Raw genomic sequence first — 18,192 nt, 5'->3', positions numbered from 1 at the left:
TTTTCTTGCAAATTTTTCTGCTAGTTAGAGTTTAGTCCACTTCTATATCGTTCCCTTTACGGCTTAGGGGTCCAGGATTATCTTCTGTATCTGTGTTAATTGATTCCCCTTTTCTTTGTTGAAGAGCGTCTGTGCAGTCTTTCTGCCTATTCTGCCATCTTACTGGAACTCCCGTGTTTAATTACTTGGGAGACTGTTTGGTTCGTACCCAGTGAGATGTGGTTTCAGATGGGCATGTTGGCTGCTTCTCTAACTTTTGCTTGTGGTGATTGGTTGTTGTTGTTGGAATGGTCCCTTCTGACAACATGACCAAAGTAGGTGAGAGCTGTGTGTTTGCACACCATGGTAGGTGTCACAGAAATCATTTAAAATAAGTTCCTGTTTCTTTTTGGGGGCGGGGTATTCATTTTTATCTTGATAATAGCCGTTGCATCTAATTTTTAAATATCAGTTTGTTTTAACTTATGGGTTTAGTTGTAGACTGAGCACTGGTAGATACTGACTCAGCGGACAGTTCCTTCGTCTCAGTGCCCATGCTGGTCAGACCCCGGGCCTCAGGATTGTGACGCAGCAGATATCTCTGCATGTTAGCAGATATGACGTATTCCTGATGGGTGCAAGTAGAGAAAGGGATTTGTACCCCAGCTTTTCCTTGTAGGGTTCACATCCCAGTGATGGAGTAGAGTATGTAGCCTCATACCAAGTGAGAGGATCCCATCCACGGATTCCTGCACAGGGGAGCTCTAGGAGAAAATGTCAGTTTTGTCCTCCCTGGTTCCTGGTTAACCTCCCAGCTCATAGTTAACCGTCATCAAAATCATCTTTGCTGACCCCCTGGTGACGGCTGGTCTCAAGGTGTGGACCCAAGACCTCCTCAGGCAGGTGGACTGTCAGGACAGTTATGGGTGAAGTAGCGGAAGCTGTCAGCCTGCTCTGCTCACCGAATTTAGCGGTGGGCCAGTCTACTGGGACTCTCAGAAAGTTTAGCGGTGGGGCAATCTACTGGGACTCTCAGATAGTGTTCCTTTCTTTCTGGCTTTATCTGAATAACTACTTCAGAATATAACTAAATTTTTTTAAACTGTCACAGGGATTCATGAAGATTACCAGTTGCCTTACTACGATCTTGTACCTTCTGATCCGTCAGTTGAGGAAATGAGAAAAGTTGTTTGTGAGCAGAAGCTACGGCCCAATATCCCAAACAGATGGCAGAGCTGTGAGGTGAGCACTTCTGGCTATTACACAGCTTTCTAAAAGGCTTCTGCTTGGTGAGGGGGAAACTTAGTGACTTTTCTTTAAGGAAAACAGCCACAAGAATTCCTTTATGTCCTTTCTCTGGCAGTGAAGCCAGTGAATAACAACAGAATAACCTGGTTTTCATGTTGACCAGTTTTAAGCAGAAAGGGCCATGGATCATGGTTGTCAGTATATCAAAGCAGGGTTTAGATCTGCCACAGGAACCATGGCACCTACTGTTGAAATGAATGCCCCTCCCAGCCAGGGCCACCCAGGATAGTGGGCCGAGCCCCAGGCAGGGATTAAGAGATGTGAATTCTAGACCAGCCTGGCTGCCGTTTAGTCTCCTGTTCTTGGCAGATCACTTCCATTCTCTGGGGCCTTACCATCCCTCTTTGTGAAATGAGGGAATTTGATGACAGTGAAGTTGGTTCAGATGATTTTTCATCTCATTGATTTGATGGGCCATCAGATGGCCACCACTTACCAGGAATTTGTGGAAAATACTTCCCAGAAGTGTCCAGGCTGCTCTGTTAACCATACCTCTGACGAAAGGTTTTAGAAATGTTTACTTAGTTCTAGATTTAAACAATTCATTTGACAACCTTTAACTTGTTTTTAATTGCTACCTGTTGCCGTCATAATATTGGCGAGATGGGGCCTTTCCTTACAGCCCTGAAGTTTTGTAGCTTAGGGGGAATGGAGAACTGATGGCTTCAGTAGTTGACTCAGTGGAACTTCTCAGAGAGCTCCTGGCGACTTCAGACAAAGTCGAATATCCAGGCCTAGATAAGATACATACCACCATGCCGAAAGAATGTGCATATGACTTAGTTTAACAAATGGAAATGGGACCAGATTTTGTCTTTTAAAAGTTTGATTTGGATCCTGTCAAGTACAGACTGGGAGTATTCGTGTACTCTTTCAGTAATTAGAGCAGATTGCTATTAAACAATGGCTTTTAACAGTGCACGCTAAGAGCACACGTGCAAGTTGCTGTCTTTTGCTGAATCAATGTCATCATCACCTTTGTTCATTCCTCAGTTTGCTTAGTTTTCTCTGTATTTATCACTAATTCAGTCTTTCACTACTCTGTGGTTCTATAAATCTGTCAGTAGTTGAAACACATCAAGAATATGAAAGTGCTAGAACACCTAGAGAAGTCTCTGCTGGAACCTTCTGACCTTCCCATTCTGGGCTCGTTGCTCTGTGGGCCCACTGTACCGTTATCATTTGGGGACATCTCTCCCTTTTCATCCTGAGATGCCCTTTGCCTCTCTTTTGTGTTGAATCCCCTTTTCTGAATTCTTTGACTTCCTTGTTTACCCGTTTGCTAACTTTGAGGTGCTCTGGTGGTTAAAGCTTTAGGCTCCTATCCAAAGGGTCAGTGGTTCAAACCTGCCAGCTGTTTTGTGAGAGAAAGATGAGGGATTCTGCTTCTATAAAGATTCCCAGCCTTGGAGACCCTATGAGACATTACTGCTCACCCTGTAGGTTTACTATGAGTTGGAGTTGACTTGATGGTGATGGGTTGGTCAGTTTTCTCAGCTGTCTGCTCGACTGTGACCTTGTCAGTCAGTCATTCCCTTTCTGCCTCTTTGAAACAGCACTGTCCTTCCCGGCACACTTCTCTTCCTCTGTGGCCTTTACAGCTACCTGACAATCCATGCAGCTTACTTGTTTATTACATGACCTACCCCAAGAGACGCAGGGGCTTTTGTCTGTTTTGTTCACTCTTACATCCCCAGCACCTGGGTTAGAACAGAATCTGGGACATAGCAGGTACTTGCTGTGTGAGTGTGTTTGCTGGGCACTGGGTCCTTTTCATCTGGAAACAAACTTGCATTTCTGGTAAACGTTTCTGAAATTTCTTCTTTCATTTCTGAAACGCTTCTTTCATTTCTGCCCCACCACTTCTTTGTTCTCCTTGTTTAACTCCAGGTGTTTGAATGCTAGAGCTCCTTTATGGGCCCTCTCATTTCTCATCTTTTCTCTCCTATTTTTTATGTCTTCGTCTTTTTTCTCAGCTATCTGGGAGGTTCCAGCTGTATCTTCGTTTTCCTGTCTGAGCGGTCAGTGTTCGCTTCTAGGAGTGTTCTCTCGCACTCTGAATGCTTCTTGTTTGTAGCCTCCTGTTTGTTGCTGGACCTCTGGTAGGAAAAAAGACACCAAGGGAAAAATCAACTTTGAGAAAAGAAAATGGGAAAATGTAGAGTCGCCAGTGTCAGTGTCTATCCTCTCTGTGAAGGTGATAACCACACCAAGAAACCGTACTCACTGCTGTCAAGCCGATTCTGACTCCTAGCAACCCCTCATTGGATTTCCAAGGCTGCAGATCTTCATGGAAGCAGACTGCCTCATGTTTCTTCTGTGGAATGACTGGTGGGTTTGAACTGCTAACCTTCTGGTTAGCAGCCAAATGCCTTAACCACTGCACAATCAGAGCTCCTTTTGAGGATATTAGTGATAGATTTTTCACATTTTCTTTTCTCCATAAGCTTCTATTTTCTCTAAATTGCTTTGTCTTGTTCATTTCAGTTCCTACCGTTCTTACCGCTTTCTTCAAATGTCTCACAGTCTCACTCTTTTCATGCTGAGAAAGGGGGCAATGAGAGCTGAAAGGAAGCTATGTGAATGCAGCTTATCAACCAGTCTTCAGGGTGATCTCACTAGGCAGCTTCCTTGAGGATCCACTGATGTCAGTCTCTTTAGGTCTTTGCTCTTGGGCTGTCAAATTCCCCAGAGAAGCCACTTCCAATCGTGTGCCTCCAGGAGGACGTCCAGCTTGCTGCCTTGTGTTTGGAGACAAAACATTTAGAATGCTTTTAGCACAGACCTTTTGCCCTCATGTTCCCTAGGCCAGACATCTCTGTTTCACCCTCTCTGAGAGAGAAAAACCCTTTCTCTTCTGCTGGGGGGGGTGTGGAGAGCTGTGTGCAGTTGAGGGCAGGTGTCTAGGATTGCAGGTGCTTCGTAAGCATGCTTTGAGCTGGTCTTTCTGTCTTTACTCTGCACGTCTACCCACCCAGAGGTACTCGATGGAGCTCATCACTCGCTTTGCGGGAAGATGCAGACTCCTTTTGGCCTTGCTCAGGGCTGGTTTAGGGTGGACCGTTTTCAGGTTGCTAAATGAGTTTTCTTTTGGCCATCTGCTTTCCAGCTGCTGACACCAGTGCTCTGTCGATAGAATCAGGGCTGTTTCTACTCATTCGCTGTTACCGATAATGCTGAAACAAAACCCTGTACACACCGCCTTTACAACAGAAAAGGTGCAGGGAAGAGTCAGATCCTGAGCAGTGGGAAGTGGTTGTTGTTGTTGTTGTTGTTATGTGCCGTCAAGTCGGCCCCGACTCATAGCGACCCCTCCTTGGGTTTCCGAGGCAGTATCACTACGGAAGTAGGATTGCCCAACCTTCCTTCCGAGGAGTGGCTGGTGGGTTTGAACCGCCAGCCTTCTGGTTAGCAGTCAAGTGCTTTAGCCACTATGCTACCAGAGCTCCTTGTTAATTGTTCCCTTCTACTTTCTTATAGGCCCTGAGAGTGATGGCTAAGATCATGAGAGAATGCTGGTACGCCAATGGTGCAGCCCGACTCACAGCTTTGCGGATCAAGAAGACGTTATCACAGCTCAGTCAGCAGGAAGGCATCAAAATGTGAGCTGCACCTTTGCCTGAACTCGACTTTGTCTTCAGATGCACTCCTGGGTTTTCATTTGGGAGGTCAGTCATTCTACCTCACCGAGAGGGAACAGAAGGGTGTTCGCCCCCTTTTGCAGTAGTAATAAGGTCAGTTGGGAACCCCCAGGATTTCTTTGGATCCAGGAAGCAGCCCTGTGGGTCCTTTCTGTGCACTACGGACGCTTCTTTCCCGGACAGTTACAAAATGTTGTGTAGTCTACCTTTATTTTTTATTAACATGAAACTTGTTTTTTTTAAAAGATGATTGCTGGTCTTAACTTCCGTAACTCTGCCATGCTGAAGATCGTTTGCCATGGTAGAGGAGCTGGATTGCTGAGTTACAGGAACCAGTTCTTATTTTGAAAGAAAGCGATTGGCTCCTGGTTAGTACATTCTCAGAGGATGCTGAACCACTAGTTTCTTTGAATCAGACTTTGAATGTACTCTTCTAATTTTCAGGATCTTAAAATGAACACATAAAACTCTTGAGTCTAAACATGACCTCCTATAGTTGTGAGGAACATGATTTATGCAGTCCCACTTGGTGTACTGCTACTGTTCTTTCACACATGCAGCACATGACATGCCTTCAGAATGGGACTGTATTACACCAGTAAGTGCCACTTCAGTGTCTTTCAGTCGAGTTGCGTAGCATCCGTGTGTTTTAAAACCTGTAATGTTTGAACTCAGAAGCTTATTTAGCTGGATAATCCACACTCTGTTTTGTTTTTGGAAGGGTTTTTAATGTGTCATTTGGTCCATTTTAAAATGCCTTTCTCCTACCAAAATGTGCTGAAACCCTTAGGGAAACGAAGTGGCAGGCTTTAGTAAATCGTTACTCTGCTCATGTTTGAGTATTTTCACACCAGGCTTTTCCATTTTAATTGTGCTTTCTTAAGAATACTTTTAAAAAATCAAATGGCACTCTCTAGATGCTTACAGTACTTAATCATTTAAAACTGAGCTCATACAGACTAGTTTTTCTAAAAGGGAAAGTTTGTCTAGCTACTTGTGAAGCCATTTTGTTCTTTATCTGATTAGACAGTGTTATTTTTTTAAGCAGTGAATTACATTTAGAATTAGAATATGGTTACTGTTAAATTGTAGGCCTCTCTCTAGGAGGTACAAGGCATTAATAATTTGACAGGATACAGATGTGCAGGAGTCGGTTGGTTGGTTCGTTCGTAGGAGTAACTTGGTGGATTCTCAGTCTTTGTCAGTAAGCTTAGAGGGAGTATGGTGGGGACTGTCATTGCACTTTGGGAAAGGCAGCCTGGGGTTCCAGCTTTCCTTCTGAAGTGCACATAGAGCAACTGCTTAATTTGCAGAGTTACCTAATAAAGCCAGTGTACCCTCGATATTTGGGAGTGGTGGTAGCTAAGGAGTATTTTGGGTTTAGGTTCCCCATTTACAGATGTTTGTGGTTGAGTGTTTAAAGCAAACTCGTCATGGTCTTCTCACATTAAGTTGAACCCAGCTTGTAATAACTGGTTTTTACTTGCAGTGCTATAAAGTCCTTGGAGGGTTTTCACAATTTTCAAAGTCCCTTTTATCACTGTGATCTAGTTCTGGGGGAAAATAAAACTATCCCAGCTGTGAGGCAAGACTTTGATTTTGTAGTGCTATCAGTTTCCTGATAAAAAGGTCAGAATAACCTTCACAGTATTTTGGTCAGTCAGAGATAGTGGCCATTAACGGGGAGTTGCATTTTGAATAATGTCTATCTCTTACACATACTAAGAATAAGTTTGAAAGACTTATTTGGTCTTAAAACCAAAGTAATGTTAGAATAAATGACATTACATAGGAATTTAATGTCAGTGTCCTATGTTAAAAGAACATCCTGGGGAAATGAGCTTAGAGGTTATTTAATACTAAGACTACGCAGCTGAGTCTTTTCTGTAGTTACCATGATTTCACTGAAGCAAATGACCGAGTCTGAGAGATTTGTGTTCATAGTTGTGTTATATGACCTGTGTCTAAGCTCTGTGATCAGGGACTTTTTTGGGGGGTGGGGGACATTTCTAAGCCTATCAGACCTGCTTTATGAAATCCAGGGGACCAATGCATTTTATCACTGAAACTATTTTTATATCATTTTAAGAACATACCAAAAGTTATCATCTGATTTAAAATTGGGGTACACCATTTGTCACTTTCAGGGTAAGGTAATTAACTTTTGCTGAAGACTCTCTTTACTAAATCAGAGATTGAGTTATACCTATACTGCTCTGGTCTAGGTGGATAAAATGTACTTTTGATGAATCAGGGAATTTTTTAAAAGTTGGAATTTAGTTCTAAATTGGGTTTACATATTACTGCAGCTAATTCCTTGTTTGGCTGGCAATAAACCCCAGTTGGCTAATATTGAAAATGAAAGTGACTTACAGGAGATAGGTCATGATTACAGTGGCCATAACTGCAGATAAATTTGACTTGTGTGTTAAGTTTGTAATTTAGAAACACAAGCCTTAGCTTTACTGCCTATTCTAAGACTTTACCCTCTAAGATTCAACTTGGCTATAAAGCATGTCTTCTGGCAAATTGCTTGTTCACTGCCATCAGTCCCTGGGGGTGGGGTGACAGAGTGGGGCCTGGACATCCCTGATTCTTTTTTTATATACAGCTCTCTCTTTCCCAGCCTGCCCTCCTGCCAACCCCTGATTCAGAGTGTGTTGCCTTGCCACCCTCCCATCCAATCCCAGTGCCTCTCCCCAACCCTCTGAGCCCCCACAGTGTTTGGATTGAAGAGCTGCTTTTGAGACCCCGGATAAGGAAATTGTGGGGCACAATTCCAATTCCTAGATCCTGTCAGGAGGGGTCTCCAGGTTTGACATGGATGAGGCTTTGGGTGCCCCTGCTGGCGGCCCTGCTTTGACTCTAGCCCTGGATGAGGAGTGGGTGGCAGCTGTGGAGTGGAGGTGGTGTCAGAGCAGTGGCTGGTTGTGGCCCCTGGAGAGCTGAGCCTGGGACTCCACGGCGGTGACCGTGCTCAGGAAGTGCCTTGAGTCAGTGTGCGGTGCCGTGGCCACGAAGGAATGCAGATTCCAGTTCTTAACATAACGTCCAAGTGGGCCACCTGGCCACTTTGCAGCCGACACGTGGATTACCTTTGTTTTCTCTCTGTCTGAGGGCTGTCAGATGTCAACGTTTTTGTAGAACATGGCAGCAAAGTGCTAGTAAAAATGCACTACAAAACCTGCATCCCGGCACACACGTCACATCAAGAGTTTATTTTCATTTCTGCTCTGAGAGAGTGGTTGTAGGTCACTGTGTGTTTTGTTTCTTGACCACGGCACAGGGTGGAGATTCCAGACAGTGTGCTATGACGTGGCAGAAAAGGCCCATCAGGTATCTTGAGATCTTACAGGAGAGCTCTAATCATGTACCAAAACTTCTTGTGTCAGCTTGGGAGTGCTGGAAGACCCATGGGCACTCTCTAGGCTGGACTCGTAGGACCACCTGGGGATTGTCAGGACACTGAGCTTTTTAGTCCCGTTACGCAATCTCATTTGTAATTGTCGACTCTTAAAAAAGTGGTTAGTAACATTCAGCCTGTTTCTCAAAACCTAAAAAGAACTTGAGTGAGTTTGTTTTTATTTTTTAACTTGATTTGTGAATCGAATATCACGAACTGTGTTTTGAGATCCCCTCTTCACATTTATGCCAACGGTGTGGTCAGAGGTGTTTGAGATTCTTCATATGTCAAGGAGATGCTTCAAAATGTCAATTGCTTTAAACTTCAATTACCTCTCAAGAGACCAACGTACATTTACCTCATTGTGTATATAATCTTTAATATTTGTCAGCATTCTCCAGGGTTGCCGTTTTATTTCTATAAAATATGGGTGTTACGTTGCTAAATTACTCAAATGGTACTGTGTTGTTATATTTGTACCCCAAATAACATCATCTTTACTTTCTGTTTTCTGTATTTTATTGTATTTGTGCAAAATTCTTTTGGCTTTATTAATGTATTGTCTGCCCTTTCAGATCTGTACAGAAAATGTCCATATAAATTTTCATTTAAGTTGAAAGATTTTGAGAAACCTGTAAAGAGGAGAGAAAAACAAACTGCATTTCTCCCTCCGTTTTTTAAATTATATATTGTATTTGTAGTAATACTCTGAATGAGCTGTAAATAGAAGTAGACAAGTGACGCTTCTGTTCGGTCCTAACACTACAGTAGAAACATGGAAGCAATGCAAATAAATTACTGTTTTCCCAGTGTGCTGGTGGCGTCATTGAACATGAAGTGTGTTTCCTGCAGAGAGCCATGCACTGTGAGCTGCAGCTACTGTGGATGGAGATGGGGGTCTTTGGTTAGAAGCCTGCTCAGTGGTCATGCTTGAGAAGGGCCTACCCGTCAGAGGTGCATGTGCGTGTGCGTGTGTGGTAACAGCCATGGACTCAGGGCTGTCATTCTGTCAGACAACAGGATGGCCCTGTGGACTCCGTTGCTTTAGGCTCAGCAAATTTGCTAAGTTGTATTATTTTGGGTCTTTGACTCTTAAAGTTTTTCAATGACTTTAAATAAAAAATGTTTTCATATTCATTCTTAATTTAAGAATGGGAATAATTTGTAGAAATGAGCTTTTTTTGTGTTTTCTAAGTAGATTTGAACAGTTAGTCTCCGGGGGTGAGACCTGGGGAGAAGAAATGCTGAAGGGGATGGAGGTGGGGTCCCAAAACACTGGACTGACCCTGGCAGGGGTTTGCAGGTGCGATTACTCTCACTTTTAACGATGAATAGCTTCAATTTCAAGACTGGACTTAGGCACCTTTTTCCCTTCTTCATAATAGAGAAGACACATCACCAGGGTGTGCAGCGTTTGCTAGAAGTTGGGGAAAAGGGAGATCATTTTTAAAACATGGTAAGTTCGGAGAAGCAGCAGAACTAGCTTTTTCTTACATGTCTCTTCTGCCTTTGGTGTTTTCCTAACTGGGAGAGAAGCTTTTCTTATGTATACAGCCTGATGGATATATCTTGCAACTCTGGACTCTTTGGCTTCTGGGGGCTTAGAGAGCTGTGGAACTGTTCTGGAAAATGATAGGAACCCGTGGTGTTACAAAAGCTGGAGGCACCCTTTAAATGCACGGTTCAGCCACATGCAGGTTTCATCGTAGGACCGTCACAGTTACGCCATGTCAAATGGTAGAAATCCACACTGCTTTGTGTGAGTTAGAGATGGAGAAGGGAAGAAAGTGAAGACATCATTTGCTTTCTTGTCACTGTGAAAGAACAGGATTAGAAAACGGAGGGCGGCAGTATCACAGGGAGGGGACAGGGAAAGACAGCCGAGGGAGGGAGAGGAAAGGATGTAGGAGCTGATGGCAGGATAAGATGTGTGCTAGGGCGCTCTGAGTTGGTCATGATCCTAATACTGTCAAAGAAAGATGTGTGCTAGGGCACTCTGAGTTGGTCACGATCCTATGTGCTAGGGCGCTCTGAGTTGGTCACGATCCAAATACTGTCAAAGACGAGGCACAGGGAGATGTGGGCGACAGATTGCCTGGTAACAGGGGATGGTTTGGAAAGGAAAACCAGGTAGGAAAGGTTATGGGCATTGACACTGTATAATAGAGTTGGACCTGCTGGTTGGCACTCCTCATGCCCTCAAGGGGGATCAAGTGGTCATTGAGTTGATAAACTGGAATAAATTGGGGCACTCATCTGAGTAATGGATTAAATGCATTTTTGGGATTTAATCCAGGTATGAGATGATTCTCTTTACTAATTCCTAGTGGGCTTTTGTTCAAGTTGTTTCTCCCCGTTGGTGACCAACTGAAGGTGTTTAAGAAGGGACAGGGGACTAAGGAATCTGGTCCTTTGAGGAATGGCTGGTGGTGAGCTGGATGTGGCTGTAATGGAAGGGAGGACAGGTGTGGGTGAGAAGCTCTGACCCAGCCCCTCTCACTGGCCTGTCCATCCTGGGAGCTGCTTTGACCCACTGGGGGAAGCTCAACAAGCCCCTGAGGGTTCCAGTGTTGGGGCTACGTAACCTACCCCAGTACTGCTGGCCAAGGCCCAGGGTCCAAAAACAAAGTAAGTTAGGTAGACCCTTACCTCATTGTGGATAGAAGAAAGAACTAATGCTGTACAAAGGCGCTCTAGTGGTGTAGTGGGTAAGGCATTGGGCTGCTAACCAGAAGGTGTGGGTTCAAACCCAACAGCTTCTCTGTGGGAGAAAGATAAGGCATCTACTTCAGGAAAGAATTAGAGCCTTGGAAACCCAAAGGGGGTTACTCTGAGTTGCTATCTAAATTCAAGTTTAACTAGGTGTCCCGTATTTCATCTGGCCACCCTTTTGTGTATCAGTACTTAGAAATGGAGTTTCTGGGTGAAGCGGTAAATTTATATTTAGTTTTTTAAGAAACCACCAACGTTTTCCAAAGGGGCTGTACTGTTTATATTCCAGGAACGTGGGAGCATTCCAGATTCTTCTCACCCTCACCAGGACTTGGCACTATCTTTCTTGATTACAGCCATTCTGTCTGTACGCAGTGGTTTCTCACTGCGCTTTTAATTTCATCAAGAGTTTTTAGGGAATTGTGTTTATTGATGGCAAGTGGGTTTGGGGGTTTAATGCTATACTGTTTCTAGAAGAAAACAGGAGAAAATTTTTGTGAACTTGATACCTCCTTGGAAACCCAAGGAGGGGTTCCTATGAGTTGCAGTAGACTCAACAGCAGTGAGTTTGGTTTTTGTTTTTGTTTTAGGCAAAGCGTTCTTCAGTATGATACCAGAAATACAATCCATTAAGAAAACGAACTTATAAATCGAACTTCATCAAAATTAAAATCTTTGGGACTATAAGAAAAGCACTTTGAAGAGAATGAAAAGCCACAGGATGGGAGAAAGTATTTGCAAGTCATATATTTCATAATGGACCTGTATTCATAATGTGTAAACCTTTATAACTCTCTAAGACAACCCAATTACAAAATGTTTGGATTAAAAAGATTTGAATAAACATTTTCCCAAAAAGATCTATGAATGGCTAATAAACACAATTCCCTAAAAACTCTTCAAATTAAAAGCACAGTGAGAAACCACTGTGCACACTGGCTGTAATCAAGAAAGACGGTACCAAGTCTTGGTGAGGGTAAGAAGAATCTGGAATGCTCCCACATTCCTGGAATATGAAACAGTACAGCTCCTTTGGAAAATGTTGGTGGTTTCTTTAAAAATTAAATATAAATGTACCATATCACCCAGCAATTCCACTTCTAAGTACCGATACCAGATGAAATACAGGACACCTAGTTAAACTTGAATTTTAGATAGCAAATTATTGCATGAGACATACTAAAAAAAATTAACTTGTTTACCTGAAATTCAAATTAACTTGGTGTCTTATATTTTGACTTGCTAAACCTGGCAGCCCTAACCCACAAAGAATGAAAACCTATCCACACAAAGACTTCTTGTAGGTGATGCTCGTAGTAGCATAGTTCGTAATAGCCAAAAATTGAGACTATTCAAGCACCCATCAACTGGTGAATTGGTTTTCATTTAAAGGTAGTATATTCATGTAGTGAATTACTTTTCATCAATAAAAGAAACAGACACTGATGCATTGTAATGCGGTGCACTTCAAAACCATTGTGCTGGAAAGAAGTTCAGGAAAGACTGCAAGTGGACATGAGATTCTGAGATGGTGGGAATGCTCTAAACCTGGGCTTTGGTAATCATTGCTCGACTATAAATTTACTAAGAATCATCTGTTGTACATAAGCAATGGATGAAGTGTATAAATTATACCTCAGTCAAGGGTCGAAGGAAGAAAGACTCACCCTGAGCCACTCTTCTCTTCACACCTTGCATACCTGTGTCGGCCATGCCACATCACCTCGTGTTCCTGGTCATACCCTGCTGCTGGCCTCTGCTCAGGCCCTTCCTGATGCTAAAGTGCCACTCTTCCTTTTCTTGTCTTACTAACTTGAATCAGTCTGCTGTCATCGCCCTCAGGGACACGTCAAGCTCTGCAGGGTCTCCAGTCACCTGGTTCGACCTCCAATTGCACTTCAGTCCCATTGCCCCCCTTTCGGCGGAGTGCTGGGTCAGTGGTAGGATTGTCACCTTCCAGTGGTAGACCCTGGTTCCATTCCATTCCATCATGCACAGGCACCAGCTCCCCTCAGTGGAGGCCGTGATGTGGGGCTGTGATGCTGACGGGCTTCACTAGGACACACTAGGAAGAGAGGCCTGGGGATCGTCTGAAAATCCCGTGTAAACCCCGTGGGGCCCGTGGGGCCCATCCTCGGTGGCACAGCACCTGCAGCGTTCGGGTCGCTGGGGGTCGGGGCCGACTTGACAGTAGCTGACAACACAGCAGGTGTTCTTAGGACTCCGCTTCCTTTCATTCAAGGAAGAAGGTGGTTCTTCACTTCTCTTCCTGCCCAGGCCCCCAACATGAGAACTGACACTATAGACAGTGATGATGTAGATGCTAACTTGCTGGACCCTTGGACTGGTTACTCCCACATTCTAGGGGAGACTTGCCTGACTACTCCCACATCGTTTCTGATGCCACATCGTATCACCCCCATCCTTTCCTCTAAATCCCTGGATAGTTTTGCATCTGTGCCTGCCTCGGAGCCAGTCTCTGCAATAGGTGTGAACACCCAGAGGACAGCGGCCATGCCTGATGCATCTCTGAACCTCTCACCTGCCCAGGGCTTGGCTTGAAGCAGACCCCAGAAGAAAGTCGGTTGGACACTTGGCGTGAACTGAGCTGACAGAATGCAGCTCTGGAGCCAGATGTGTAATTTCCTTGGTAGAAGCAGAGACCTTCACTCTGGGGCCACCCAAGTGCAAGCCCTACACCCTCTTCTTTTTAAGGCATCCAAGATTCCCGCTTTCCCTCGGGGCTTCTGCCTCTACAGCCCCACCAGTCTCTGGCCTCCTTGGGGGTATTGATAGGCCGAGTTGGTTCAGACTCTCAGTGACCCTATGTACAACAGAACCAAGCTGCCCAGTCGGTCCAGTCTCGTCTTCAACAAACACTGCTGGTTGAGCCTCTTGCTGCAGCCACTGTGTCCATCCACCTCATAGAAGGTCGACCTCTACTGTTCGGTTTATTTATTCATCAACTACTTTCATTGTCCTGTAACTGGTTTGTCTTTTTCATGTACTCAGCTCCATTTTTCAAAAATCTCTTGAGTCAGATGGAAGTTTGGGACCCTTTGATTTAAGTGATTTAAAGTGAAAGAATATTTTTACGTTCTCTGTAAACACTGAGCACTGTCTGGATGCCAAATCCCGTGCATATTATTCATCATCTAATATTTTATGTCTTCTACTGTGCTCCAAGATTCAAGAACAACCAGGATTCTTATTTACAGCATCCCAGACCTCAATCCAACTCATGAGTTTAAAAACCACGTGAATTGAAAGTCCCTTCCAGCTCCAATAGTCTGTTACTCTAATTTATTTTTTTTACTTTAAGTTTCTCTCTCTTAAAAAAGCCAACATGTGAATGAAGTCACTTTGATCTTACTGGGAGGTTATCTTTAACCTTAACTTTGAAAAGGAACAAGAGTTGGAGTCATCAGATCCCACGGCCTGAATTTTTAAGAACGGTGTCCTAAGCATGGTTCAGTGTTTGTGGGCATGCAGTGCTGCTAACTCCATAGGTTTGGTTTGCCTGGATGGCTCTGCAGATGCACTTTGAGGCCTTCTGGACTCTGCCTTTAGTTAATGGACGACCCTGTATTTCAGAGCGGAACTGTGCTCCACAGGCTTGTTGATGGCTGTCATCTTATGGAAGGAGATTGCCAGAGTAGCCAGTCTCCCATGATGCCTTGGGAGGATTTGAACCACTAACCTCTTGGTTAGTAACTGAGTGTAAACAATTTGCACTGCCAAGCACCTCTGCCATATTTGAGTCATTCCAGAAGCCAGCCTGCTGGGAGCTCTGGTTCTGGGCTATACGGGGACTTGCACAGGCCCTCAATAAGTGTTTGTGAATGAATGAATGAATGCCTGCAGAAGTACTCTAACACTTCCTGTAACTTGCACTGTCCCGGTTCACACCTTTTCAGAGCCCAGGCGTGTGCCCACTATTTCATGGAACGACATGTTATCTTTGGAAAGCGACACCGAGGAAACGGTCTTTCTAGTGGAACAAGCATACCCTGTCCCTTCCCCCTCATTTGTCTTCTGGGGTCCCGGACACCAGGGTTTGCCCCAGCACAGCTGCTTCAGAATTTGAGACCACGCACTCTGGGTCTCCTCTGCCAGCGTGAATAAACTCTGTTTCTCCACCTGTTGCCCACGCCTCGCTGATAGGTCTGTCTGAACTGGATTTCATAATTACATTGCTGGTAGTCTGTGCTCCAAGGAGCTCTGCTGCTGTAGTGGGTAAGGCATTTGGCTGCTAACCAGAAGGTCAGTGGTTCAAACCCACCAGCTGCTCTGTGAAAGAAAGATGGGGCTATCTATCCCTGTAAAGATTTACAGCCTCGGAAACCCAACAGGTGTCGCTTTGTGTTGGGGGTTGCTATGTGTCAGAATCGACTCAATGGCAGTGAGTTTGGTTTTTGTGAGTCCATGCTTCTGGTTGAAAAGAAACCAGATTTCAGGTCTGTGCCGATCTCAGAAGGTGTTATTTAAATGACAACAAAAGACCCCCAAGGTCATGTTGTAGGTAAATAAAAAAAAAAATGAATCCAGAAATAATGAAGGTCACCTGTAAGGACTCTGCTCCTTTAAAAGATCACGAGACCAGACGGTCAACAGTTACTTGAAAACAAAGATCAGGGGGCAGAGAAACTAGATTAATGGAAACAGAACAACCAGAATGAAAAGAGTAAGAATGCTCATGTGTGACCATTATCACTGAGCAACTTGTGTAGGAATTGTTGAATGGGAACCTAAACTGCTGTGTAAACCTTTATTGAAAAAATATTACTAAAAAAAATAAAAGTCTTTCCCAACTCATCCAGGAAATCCTCGATAGATGGCAGTGTTGATCTTTAATTGGTTTGTGTGTGTGTGTGTGTGTGTGTGTGTGTCTTAGAGAGAGAGGGAGGCAGGGAGGGAGAGAGGCAGGGAGATTTAAAACAGCTCAGGTCTCCGGCTAGCTTTAGATGTACAGGTTTCACAGAGGCACTGGTGACAAGACAGTTTCTTTTCTGAACTTTCTCAGAAAGCAGGAGAAGCCAAGAACCCACCCTGATTGGGAAAAGGTGTGGGGGCTGGTTGGGGTGGGGTTGGGAGCTGGAATCAATGTCAAAGCAAGTAACTGTGGAGGGCAGCTCTGTTGCCTGGATGGCCTTGACCTCTTACTGTTGTCACCTTGATGTCTTCCCCGTTTTCCTCATTCCTCTTACCTGTCTGAGTCCTGCTCAGCTCACAGCTCACAGCCTGCAGGAAAGCCTCCCTCCCCACGGTCACAGTGACTCCATCCGTGTGTGTGTCTGCCGTACACAGATACCACACATAGTGATTCCTTTCTCTGCTCCCAGAGCCCATCACAGAGATGGCTAGGACTCCAGGACCTTCTTGTGGAATGTCTTTTATTTTTAAAATAGGTGATACATTTAAAGAATTTAAAATTCAGAACTTCTCTCACTGAGAAGTCTTATAGTCATCCTTGTCTAACGCCCCCCACCCCACCATCCCCACTGATAACCTGGTTTATTCATTTCTTATTTATCCCTCCCATGTTTCTTTATGTAAATGTGAATATTCTGATTCTCCCTCCTTTCTTACAAAGAAAGGTATATCATCATGTTTTCTGCTTTTTCTCATTATCTAGAGACCTCTAAGTTAATAAATTTAGAATAGGTTGTACTTTTTTTTTTTTTCACAATAAAGCGCTTATAGCTATCATCCCATGCATGTTATTATTTTTATTTTTTAAAGAAAACTTTGTACATCCACCACCCCTTCTTGAGAGGAAAGTCTCTGGAGAAATTGCCCTGGGACAGCTGAGCTTGGGAGGTTCAGAGACCTCAGGTGGGAGCAGGAACTTTCTGGCTGGGAGGTGACCTTGATCTGCAGTTGCAGGATACGCAGTTGGGGGTGATAAGCATGGCTCAGACGACTGTCCCCAGCTCTGGGTGGCCTTTGGGCTGTGCATCAGGCTTCAGCAGAGAAGCAACCAGTAGGAGATAGCTTTTAAGAGACTTACAGCAAGGAATTGGTTTGGACAACTGTGGGCTGGCTAAGTGAATCCCACATCCACAGTGCAGGCGTCGGGGAGGGCAGGCTGGGACTCGGCGTGAGCTGATGCTCCAGTCGGCCGGCCACATGGCTCCTACGGGAAGCCTGCCAGCTGCTGGGACCAGACCTTCCTGGATCGTCTAGGACAGTGTCCTTTACTTCAAGTCATCTGATGAACTTCAGTCACATCCGTTAGACACCTTTCCAGCAGCACTTCGATTCTTGCCTGTTTGAACGGCAGGGCCAAGACGGTCACCTACCCAACTGGACACAGCCAGCCGAGCCGCACCCGTTGACTTAGCCGAACTAGACTGAGCAGAGGCTGAGGGCGGGGTGTTGGAGCTGGGCTGAAAATCCACCTGATTTCCCCAGACGTGAAATGGGGGGTAACCCAGGGAGTCCCTGGGTGCAGTTAGTTACCCCTCGTGTCAGAAGAGTGAAGCATTTTTGCCGGTATTATCCCAATGGCTACTTGACTTGCAGCGTGCCAGTGAGGAGGTGGTCTGACCAGAAGGACCCGTTTCACAGGTGAGGCCGTGGAGACAAAGCTGGGAGGGGATACAGCCTGACTTCCCAGTCCCCATGAGCTCTCCTGCCGTAGGCCAAGACCCGCTGGGATCTCGGTCACTGAGGGGTTAACCTGCCACAGTGCCTCTGTTGACCCTGCTGGGTTCCAGCATCTGGCTCGACAAGCCCATTAATCATTCAGGACCTGGGCTTCAGAATAGCACTTAAGAGCAATTAACCTACAGCATTGTTTCCCCGCCTGCACACCCTCATCTGCACGCCCCGATTACTCTGAATTAACATTTACCAAGCAAAGCGCCTGTTAATTGGAAGGGCAGTATGAAGAAAGGCCACACACCTACCCAGTCTAACTTAATAACCTCAAAGGAAGCCATTAATTAACGGAACTGTGCACGATCAAATGTTGGTTGGAAGGCTCACTGCTGACGATGTGTTTGTGAGCTCCGCTCTGCACCCCTCTTGCCAGCAACTCAGGTTCTGGGAGACACTCAGAAATAAAACTCCACTTTGAAAAATGTCAGCACTGGCCTGAGTCCCTGAAGAGAGTCCTGGGTATAACCTTCTTATTGTCTAGATGGG

General features: G+C 44.9%; 1 protein-coding gene across 1 annotated transcript in view; it reads left to right on the top strand.

Annotated features, from left to right (window-relative positions):
* Positions 1-4,893, top strand: part of TGFBR1 (transforming growth factor beta receptor 1) — a 40,751-nt gene extending 35,858 nt beyond the window's left edge. The window contains exons 3-4 of the mRNA XM_007950333.1: positions 1,079-1,221; positions 4,768-4,893. Coding sequence (XP_007948524.1) covers positions 1,079-1,221; positions 4,768-4,893 — 269 coding nt within the window. The remainder of the gene's footprint in view (positions 1-1,078; positions 1,222-4,767) is intronic.
* Positions 4,894-18,192: the final 13,299 nt, after the last annotated feature.

Source organism: Orycteropus afer, unplaced genomic scaffold (genome assembly GCF_000298275.1).
Source record: "Orycteropus afer afer isolate SDZICR_OR568_19922 unplaced genomic scaffold, OryAfe1.0 scaffold00267, whole genome shotgun sequence".
Lineage (NCBI taxonomy): Eukaryota > Metazoa > Chordata > Mammalia > Tubulidentata > Orycteropodidae > Orycteropus > Orycteropus afer.
The sequence above is the reverse complement of the archived record's forward strand: the minus strand, read 5'-3'. Positions and strand labels throughout refer to the sequence as shown.